At 33.2% G+C, this 11,392-nt stretch overlaps 1 protein-coding gene across 1 annotated transcript; it reads left to right on the forward strand.

Annotated features, from left to right (window-relative positions):
• Positions 1-8,172: 8,172 nt before the first annotated feature.
• LOC306665731 (coiled-coil-helix-coiled-coil-helix domain-containing protein 7-like) lies at positions 8,173-10,080 on the forward strand (the record flags this gene model as incomplete). Its single annotated transcript, XM_079147369.1, has 2 exons — positions 8,173-8,255; positions 9,806-10,080. 2 exons carry the CDS (start codon positions 8,173-8,175, stop codon positions 9,930-9,932), a joined length of 210 nt encoding a protein of 69 aa, XP_079003495.1. The 3' UTR covers positions 9,933-10,080.
• Between the last annotated feature and the right edge of the window lie 1,312 nt (positions 10,081-11,392).

Genomic DNA, 11,392 nt, shown 5'->3' on the forward strand with positions numbered 1-11,392 from the left:
GTTCTGTGAATGAGCAGAGGATAGAGAATCTAAAATAAGATGGAAACTCTATCTTAACTCACCCCTGAATTTCAGATTTGTATAAATGACTATTGTTTTGGAACTGGAGACAGACTTGCAAGGTTCCCACTGAAGGAAGCACTTGTACCAGCTAGGGCAATGCTGTCCACAGACACACATAACCCAAGAGTATGCCTTTCTGGAGGCAGCCTGTATCCAGTGAAGGACTGAAGCAACATTACATAGGTCTGGCCATTTTTCCCCAATGTAAGGAAGCTCTAATGGGCTTTTAAACTTCCCATCTTTTGGTGTCTTTTTATACACGTTAGTCTAGTGTTCTTCACAGATCAATTTTCTATCCAATTTTGCTCTCCTCTTCTCCCTTTAGCATTTGTTAATTGCAAACCCACACCAAACTAAGTATTCTGCACACTAATTCATCTTGAAATCTATTCCTGGAAGGATGCCACTTCTAAAAACTTTCTTAGACATCTCATCAATATTTCTGAAACTTGAACATTTTCCACAAACCAATTCTTCCTCTGGGTTTATTTTCTTTAACATAACCAACCTCCTCCTAAATATAAAAATCTTATTTTTATTTCTACATTAGAATTTTATTTTGAAAAAAGATACACATTTACATGCAGTTGAAGAAATTGACAGATAGATAGATAGACAGACATATATAGAGAGAGATTGATTTCAGGACTCTAAGTGAGGTATCTTCAGGGGTGGTATCTTGCAGAACTATAATACTTAAACACAATTAGAATTTTGACAGTGGTACAATCAATAAACAGAATATTTCCATCACCAAAAGAGCCTTCCTATCTCTGTTCTATAGCCATGCCTGTATCCATTTTCCTGTGTCCCTTTTTAAAGGTTAGTAATCACTAATCTGTTTTCTGTTCCTGTATTTTTATTCATTTCCAGAATGTTATACAAATAGAATCATTTAGTATGTAACCTTTGTGTTTCAACTTTTTTCAAGCAGAGTAACTGAAGATGCATTCAAATCAATAACATATTTCTCTTTAATTGCTGAGTAGTATTCTATGGCACTGTTGTGTGGTATTCCATGCTCTGTTTAACCATTCACTTGTTGAAAGACACCTGGGTTATTTGGGGCTATTATGGGTAAAAATGATATAAAACATCTGGGTTCATATTTTTGTTGAACATAAGTCTTCCTTTGTTTAAATTACTAAAAGTGAAATTACCTGGTCACATGATCTTTGGATGCTAAACTGTCAAAAGTTTTCCATAGGGGGCATCACATCATGTTCCCAGCAATAAGTGAGAATGATCCATTTTCTTCATATCATTCATTTTCAGTGTTTGGGGGTTGCTACTTCATTTTTTTAACTTTTGTGATTCTTACAGGTGTGTCATGGTAGACTATCAAGATATTAATTTGCATTTTCCTAAGTGCTAATAATATTGAATGCTTTCATATTTGCAATTTATCTTCTCCAGAGAAATGTCTCTTTCATCATTTTATCATGTTTTAATTAGATTAGTTATTTTTTCCTCTCGTGATATAAGAATTCTTTAAATATTTTACATATTAGTTTTTTGGGATATGTAATTAAAAATATTTATCCCATTCTTTTGTTTGTCTTTTCACCCACTTGATAGGGACAAACAAAAAGAAAATACTTTTAACTTTGATGAAGTCAAATTTGTCTATTGTGTTCTTGTATGGATCATTATTTTAGTGTGAAGTCTAAGAACTTCACTAAGTAAGAACTTCACTTTAACTAAGTAATTTGATTACTTCTAGATCTAGAAGACTTTCTTTTCTGTATTTTACTTAAAGCATCATTCTCCTTTACTATATATTGAAGTTCAGGATCCACTTTTAGTTAATTTTTGTATAAGGTGTGGAGAAGGTGTGGATTTAGGTCAGCTGCATTATTGTTGCCTATCAATGTTCTATTATTTCAACATGAAGTGTTGAAAAGACTATCTTTCCATCACTTAATTACTTTTGAACCTTGGTCAAAAATCAATTGGGCATATTTATAAGGGCCCATTTTCATGTTTTGATTTGGCTTTACTGATCTACATGTGTATCCCTCCAGCAATATTACATAATGCTGATTGCTATAATCACCTATTGACTTGAACAAAAGTAGATTGATTCCTCACACTTTATTCCTATTTACCAAATGCTTTAGTTATTGTAGTTTCTTCGTCTTTTCCTATAAATCTTAGGACAATATTGTCTATAGCTATAACAACTATACTAAATTTTAGTAGTAAACCCATTGAAGCTGTTTGGGGACACTTTTGCTATATTTATTTTTTTTCAATCTATGAATATGGTACATCTCCCAGTGATTTTTGACTCCCACTCACCCAGGATGCTGTATAGTTGACAGCATAGGAGTACTATAAATGCTTTGTTAGATTTACATCTACTTCATATTTTAAGAGATACCATAAACAATATTGTGAACATCATTATCATTTCTGTGTCCAACATTCATTGCTAATATAATTAAATTGAATTTTCTCATCCATCATATATTCCTCAGTTGTGTGCATGATATTTCTGAAATATTTTTCTATTCGTAGGGTCCTTAGGATTTCCTTAAAGATAATTATATCATTTGCAAACAGAGAATAGTTTTCTCTTCCCTTTAGAGATTTATGACTTCAATTTTCATTCTTATTTTGTTGTACTGAGTAGAAACTCAGACACTATACTGAATTTTTCATACAAAAATTTGTGCAAAAATGTTCATATCAACTTAATTCATAACCTCTTTTTTGTGTTTTATATATAATATCCAGGTGTTTTAGCTCTTCTTAGTGGAAGTAATAGGGAAAATACATTTATCTACCTGAACGTGCAAATCACCTCACCAAAGACCTTTTATTTATTTATTTATTTATTTATTTATTTATTTATTTATTTATTTATTTATTTATTTTGGTGGGGGGTGCCGGGGATTGAACTCAGGGGCTCTCTACCACTGAGCCACATCCCAGCCCCTATTTTGTAATTTATTTAGAGACAGGGTCTCACTGATTGGCTTAGTTCCTGACTTTTGTTGAGGCTACTTTGAACTTGCAATTCTCCTGCCTCAATCTTCTGAGCCACTGGGATTACAGGTGTATGCCACCATGCCCAATCTAAAGACTTTATTTTGAATTATGCTTCTTCTACTTACTCACTCAGTTGGTATTACCTTTAAATTCTTATAAGGATTTACATTTACATCTTTATTCTTCTTTATTTTCTCACTATTGTGTCATAGCTCAAGCTATCTAAATTCAACTTCTGAGAAATGGCAGATTCTTCTTTGCTGACATTTCAACTAGAATCTTTTCTAATACAATGCATCCTCCATGCTACTTCTAGAGTTATTTTTTTAAAATAACAATACAGTAATTTCACTTATATGATTGTGTTTTTGAACCATCTTATGTGCTTACATTACCTTCACTCTGTCCACAAGTTATTTTTCAGTAGTAGCACTGAACACTCTTTACCAACATAACTAAATCTGATCTCTGAAGTTGTGTGTATTCTGCCTATCAACAAGTCCTCACTTTTGTCAATATTTTACTTATTCTTCCTTCCTGCTATCTTTTTGCATCTTTTCAAACGTTAAGGTGAATTTCAAAGTTATCTCCAAATCAACAAAAAATTTTATTATTTTCTGTTATTATGCTTATTACAACAGTACTAGCATCTGATGACTTTTTAGGAAGGGAATGTATATCTATTTCCCTCATCAAATTGAAAACCACTTCATGGAAGGGCATCTCTCAAGTTCCATTTCTATGCTTTTGGGGTCTAGTATGTCAGTGCTTAAGAAAAAGGTATTCAATAAGTATTTAAGGCACTTTATTTGTGACATTAACTTAATCAAGTTGTATCAGACTCCCAAGTCTGTCTTCTAAGGTGTTATTCATTACTCAAAGTAATGTCACCATTTTAAAACTTGGTTCATATCTACCTCTTTTATTTCATGATGGTATACTTCACATATTATTTTCATAATTTAGAAAATATCTGTGTTCTTCTGAGTATATGTCACAAAACAACTGAAACTTACTTTAAATGTAGGCTTTGATAGGAACTATTGATCATGATGCCAGCCTAGGAATTTACTATTATGAATTTATGTGGACAGATAAGACCTTTATATGGGACGTACAGGAACCAGTTTCATTGCATTATTTTCTCCCTAGTGTCTATGTAAAGATGAAGATTACAAACTAGTCCCCTAATTGTTTTTCTACAATTACCATACATGAAATAAACTATGAATGAAGTTTGACTTTTCAAATCTAAACTAAGAAGCACTTATAGATTCAAAACTTTGCACCTTTTTCAAGTAAAATTATCCTTTTAAAAATGTCTTTGCAGTATGTACATTTTTTTGTCTTTTTTTTTTTTTAAGTTTGGGAAACATTTATTTTATGTTCCCCTAATCTCCATCCCTGGGGAAGTCACCATGTGAATGTGTTGAAAGAAGTCTCTGTACTTGACCTGGTTATCTTTGCCTTTCTTGAATTTATTTAACCACATTACATTTTCTCCAGGGATACCTGTTAACTTCTTTTTTTTTATTATTATTTAAACAAATGGGATACATGTTGTTTCTCTATTTGTACATGGAGTCAAGGCATACCATTTGTGTAATCATAAATTTACATAGGGCAATGTTGTTTGATTCATTCTGTTATTTTTCCCCTTCCCCCCCCACCCCTCCCACCCCTCTTTTCCATCTATACAGTCCTTCCTTCCTCCATTCTTACCACCCTCCTTATCCCTAACCCTAAACCTAACCCTAACCCTAATGCTAACCCCCCCTACCCCCCATTATATGTCCTCATCCGCTTATCAGCTAGATCATTTGTCCTTTAGTTTTTTGGGATTGGCTTATCTCACTTAGCATGATATTCTCCAATTTCATCCATTTGCCTGCAAATGCCATAATTTTATCATTCTTCGTGGCAGAGTAATATTCCATTGTATATATATGCCACAGTTTCTTTATCCATTCATCAACTGAAGGGCATCTAGGTTGGTTCCACAATCTGGCTATGGTGAATTGAACAGCAATGAACATTGATGTGGCTGTATCTCTGTAGTATGCTGATTTTAAGTCCTTTGGGTATAGGCCAAGGAGTGGGATAGCTGGGTCAAATGGTGGTTCCATTCCAAGCTTGCTGAGGAATCTCCATACTGCTTTCCAGAGTGGCTGCACTAATTTGCAACCCCACCAGCAATGTATGAGTGTACCTTTGTCCCCATATCCTCACCAACACCTATTGTTGCTTGTGTTCTTGATAATCGCCATTCTAATTGGGGTGAGATGAAATCTTAGTGTAGTTTTGATTTGCATTTCTCTTATTACTAGAGATGTTGAACATTTTTTCATATATCTGTTGATTGCTTGTACATGTTATTCTGTGAAGTATCTGTTCATTTCCTTAGCCCATTTATTGATTGGATTATTTGTATTCTTGGTGTAGAGTTTTTTGAGTTCTTTATAGATTCTGGAAATTAGCGCTCAAAATATGCAATGGAGAAAAGATAGCCTCTTTAACAAATGGTCCTGGGAAAACTGGAAAACCATATGCAAAAGAATGAAATTAAACCCCTGTCTCTCACCCTGCACAAAACTCAACTCAAAATGGATCAAGGACCTTGGAATCAGACCAGAGACCCTGTATCTTATAGAAGAAAAAGTAGGTCCAAACCTTCAACTTGTTGGCTTAGGATCAGACTTCCTTAACAGGACTCCCATAGCACAAGAAATAAAAGCAAGAATCAACAATGTGGATAGATTCAAACTAAAAAGCTTTCTCTCAGCAAAGGAAACTATCAGTAATATGAAGAGAGAGCCTACAGAGTGGTAGAATATCTTTGCCACTCATACTGCAGTACGTATATTTTTAACCTGTCCAATACCAACAAATGGTCCATGCATGAATAAAAATGCCCTGTTGCATTTTGATTATGGGTTACACATTGCCATGTACAACATCTCCTTCCAGTTATAGTATTCCATTCTAGCTTTTCAATTGTTCATTTCGTCTAGATCAGTCTCTTATGTTAATCTTTCCTGATAAAACATATCTGATGAATTCTTTTCATATTGTGAAAAATATTGAATTTTTATATAATTTAATATGAAATCAAGTCTACAGTTTGCCTTCACAGTGCTTTTACTGATATTTAACCATTTACTGAAATATTAAATGATATTATTTTAACTTCTTTTCCTATCTTTTTTTCCTCCCAGTTGTTATTTTCTGAAAATCTATAGTATGTAGTAGATTAAAAATATATGCTATATAAAATTATCTGAATGATATATATGTATATATATACATATATGTTTATATATGTATATCTATAAATATATATTTATAGATACACATATATAAAACCTGAGAAAAAAGAAATGGCCAATAAAACTTGTTTTGCTATGTTTCAAGAGACTACAAGCAGACTCTTAATTTTTTTTCCCTATTTTAGTCTTGGGAGTATTGACCAAAAAAATATCTGAATTATGTTATTGCAAAGAATGTTCACTTGGTCAAATCATATGATGGGTAAAATCTGAGTTCTTTGATTAGATGATCTCCATTCAAATGTTTCCTACACCATTCTTATTACACTGTGACTGTGAATAAATTATTTAAACTTTCTAATACAGCTTGATAACAAAGATAGTAAAAATTATTTTATTATAATAATTAAAATGATATTTCATATTATTGTGTTAAAGTAGTCAGATGTCTTGAACTATCAATTTTCAGTAAAGGCCTTTTGCTTTTGTGAAATGTATCTTTTTTGTACCTCACTGCTATGAGAATTATGAAAAAAAAGTAATGTACGTTAGGCACCTGGTATACCCTTGCATCATAGTAAAAATGATGTGACTTATTATTAATAATGTATCTCTAAAGGTGATTTTTTTTCCTACTTACAAGTTAGTATGTATAAAAGATTACAATTATTAGGGAGAATATTAGTTGTTACTTCAGATATTAATATTAATACCACTATAGAAAAACAGGGTTGAAATACCTGAAATTTTTAAAGAAAGGTGATTTTAAAAAACCCAGTTTTTAGCCTTTTCCTCTAAAATGACAATTATCATATTATTATAGATATTCTGAATAGAAAAATATGTACTATTAACATAATGCAGTCATTTCTTTTACTCATTGAATTTCTCTATTTTCACTTACAACAATATTTTGACTATATTTTAGAACACACATTCCAGTTTTCCAAATCCTCATACTATGGAAGACTGTTAAACTCACTGTAACACCATTCTCCTAAAATAATTCGAATTATCAATGCTATCTCAATGCTGTACTAAAAATGAGTCTGATTCTCTTTGATCAAACGTCAGTAAACATTCTGAGCTTCTGTTGAATCTATCTCGCTGGCCGGGTTTATCTCATGGGCATAGTTTTAGTTAGAGGGCAAGCCTTAGGGAAAAAGCTTTGAAAGAGCCTTTAAAGAACAAATTGTCATTTTGCCTTGGCATCAGTTGCTTGTCTTTGGTCTAATCCTAAAGAAATTGATACTCATATATTTCTGAAGATTGTGTGAGAATTTACATCACTGCTTCTGTAGTTTAATCTTATTGTTTGTCATCCCTCTGGGTTAGTATGGGTCCCAAGTGATTTCAGAAAATTGAAAGAGTGAAATAATTCCAATTCAAAAACTGATTGCTATTATACAGCATTAATCTGTGGAGTTCAAACTCATTAATCTAGATTAACTCCCTCTGAGAGAGCAGGAAATACACAGGACAGTGTCACTAAGAGAAGGGTCAGATTGGAAAAAAATTAAAGTGATATTAAAGAAACTCCAAGGTTATACAATAATTCAAATGGGAGTCGAATATTTTTGCTAAATGTCTATAACATGGAAGAGTGACCCATCTCAAAACCAAGTTCAATTGCTTGGGCTTAGGATGTTTTACTAACTCAGGATGAATACACCAGAAACTAAGCACAATTAAAGAAACATTTTGAATTTTCCCATTCAACATAAATTCTTCCATTATAACCAATAGAGTTGGTCCCAATAATACAGTAGTTCTTGTGTGATCTTACCCCTTTTATACTTTGTTCAGATGTTACTCTTTGGAGATTTAGAAATGCAGGTACTGAGGATGGATGGCATTTGTCACTATAACAGCTGTGACCATTTGGATGGCAGGAAAGACATTTTTAAAGCATGAGCAGTTCTTACTTGGCAGGTAAGTCCTCAGTGACAGTGATGGAGCCTTGCAGCATTTTGAGACATTAACAAGAACATCCCTGCTATAGTGCTTTATAGGAACTTCCCATGACACTGCTGGAAAGCAGAGATATTTGTGGGATCTAAAAAAACAAAACTAATGTCAAATTCCATAGCCGCAGCACTGAGAACATAAACAGAGTTCTTGTGAATTAATTAATTTGATTAATTAAATGTAACTATGTTGTTGGGGAATTTTTGTTCAACATAAATAATGCCTCATGCCTAAGTTGATAGAGAAGATCAAACTGTTTTGAATAAAGGAGAAATGAGGAGTTTTAAGTGTTTTGGAGATTGAGATAGAGACATTTAATAGAGATTCATTCAGAGACATAAAGCCCCCTTGGTGACAAGTCCAAGACAAGATGTTACAATGAAGGTTCACAGTGAGATCTTTGTAGCAGGGAGGGGGGTTTAACAACTTTCTTATATTTATCACAGAAAATTTCTCCAAGGGTCACAGAAAAAATTAGTAAATATTTTAATACTTATGTTTTCTTTGAAAATTAGAAGTAGTTTTGAATTTTGTGTCCAGTACGGTATTATTATGTGACCCCAAATTCTGGGCATGGTGCCACATATGTATAATTCTACTTATTCAGGAGGCTAAGACAGAAGGGTCACAAATTCCAGGCTAGCCTGGGGTGCTTATCAAGAATCCTGACTCAAAATAAAACTTAAAATGACTGAATGAAATTCAATTGTAGCATGATTACCTAGCATGCAAGGTACCTGGTTCAATCCCCAGGACCAAAAACCAACCAATGGACCAAAGTAACAATAAAACCCAAAGTGTGAAGGAGGTATGTTGGAGGTGTATATTTATATTTTAGGAAGCATCAAGAAATGTAAAGGCAGTTTAAGGGAGTTACTATATGACATATTAACACCTTTCACCAATACAATTAAGTTTTCTAAACATAGAATAAATATATTTAATATATTATTAAATTTTCTCTTCAATAATTGTAAAAGAACCTCAAAGCATTCTGTTTCAGATTTCTACTTACAGTTAATATTCATAGTAGTGGAATTGAAAATATTCTAAGAAATGAAGTATTTCAGTGTTTTGTTAAGCATACTGATAACCAGCTGTATTTAAGGAAGCTAAAAAAAATAAAATTGATTTTTCATGACCAGGCGAAAGAGCTTAAATGTCCCAACAAGGTTAACTAAATGATAACAATAGAAAATAAAATTATTGGGTCAAGAATATTGGTGTGTATGTGAGAGAGAGAGAGAGAGAGGAAAATGTGAATCTATTATTTTTGTGTGATTACTTGTATTTATTTAAATTTGCTATCACACTTCATGTTACTACTTAATTTAAGGTGAGTTAAAATGCTAAATGTTAATATTGCTAGTGACTGGAAATTGAGGTGGCTTGTTTTCAAGTATTTACTTCTTTAAAACAATATTTAGGTGTTTGAAGCTGGAGATGGCCTGGGTGATTATGAAGAGGCAGCCTGAGTAAGAAGACAGGATGCCTGTGGGGATGTGGTGACTGAGAGATTCTGACATAAATTCTTGTTTGTCGGAATCTGATGCATCTACCAGATGTATGGATGAAAATAACTATGACAGGGAAAGATGTTCCAGTTACTCCTTGAAGTACAAAAACTACCAGAGATTCTGAAATTCCATCCTGATCCAAAGAAGACAGAATACAGTGAAACCATCTATGCCCACAGCAGCAGAAAGAGATAAAATCTTGGGAGCAATGGGAAAGATGCCTTATTGAGTGTTTGACCTAAAATTGTTTATGTAAAGTAGAAGCAGATAAATATTTTAATACATAATTGCTATAATGTTGTAAGACTTGACTGGTCTTACCCAGACGGATCTGAAGTTTTATAAGGAGAGAGAGAATTCAGTTAGTGCTGTATCTTTGATGTTTGTTCTCAGTGCCATGATACATATGTCACTGCCATGCTGTACTTCCTAGGGGTAAGGAAGGTTAGAAAAGGTATTGGAGTTGAGTTTCTCTGCTGGGTATTGAAAGAAACTTTTCAGATGTGAAAAAGTAAAGACTTAATGGGGCTGAGAGAAAAGTAGTGTTTCCAAGGAAAAGAAATGATAGAAGAATAACATGATAGAAGGAAAGCTTGCATTGCATGTACAGTGTCTGTTTCACCTAGAGTTTGAAGTGTGTAGAGGTGAGGGGTAAGAGTGGAAAGGTGAGTTAGGGTACATGTGTGATGGTTCTCAAACCCAGGTTATCCCTAAAATCTCTCTTCTTCCTTCACACACTCATCTTTACTTAAACAGGGTTAGTACATTCACTAGGGGGGAAATGGGTGCAGGAAAACTGTTCTCAATAAATGGCATAAAAAAAAAAACAATATTTAGTGGTGACTATTAAGTTAGTTGCTGGACTCTAGAGCAAATATTGTAAATATGGGACTTGTGTTTCTGTCTTGCATCTAGACAATTTGAGAGAAGGCAATTAATGGTGAAAAAGATAAATATACATGTCTATATCAATGTTTTCCCAGTTCAGTGTTAATGAGGAGATGAAGAGAATAAAGAGGAGCACATTTAAAGTTGGAAGACCAACTCTTTTGACAAGTGCATGGATTTCAAGGGGAACACATCTTATTCAAACTCTCTGTTGGTGGCTGCCAGACAGCTGTGCTTTCTGTCCTGTATGTAGAATTAGACAAGATTCCCCAGCTGGCTAATAATTACCTGGTAGGATGTCATTTTTTTGTCATTTTTATGGGGTGTTATTACTTACTACCTTACGGCTTTCTTATTCCTGAATTTGTTCACATCCTTGTAGTTGAGAAAATAAAAGTGTTTTTAAAAGTTGATATCTAGAAATAAAAAAAACCCAGTATGTTCAATTTTAGTTTGACAATATAGTCCTGATTTTGTGTCTCAATGTACCCTATTTTTCCATTTTTTAAACGTAAGAATAACTTTCATTCTAAGTAGATAATTTAGCTGAGGTATGAAAAAGTAAAAAGACTTTAAATGATCATGTCTCAGAAATTAAATAGTTTTCAAGGCTTTTTATTTTATGCTAACTTTCTAAATCTATAGCTGTAAGATAAGGCTTACTGCTATAACTATGTAGTACTCCAGTCTTTTCTC

The sequence above is a fragment of the Sciurus vulgaris genome, assembly GCF_902686455.1.
Source record: "Sciurus vulgaris genome assembly, chromosome: 7".
Classification (NCBI taxonomy): domain Eukaryota; kingdom Metazoa; phylum Chordata; class Mammalia; order Rodentia; family Sciuridae; genus Sciurus; species Sciurus vulgaris.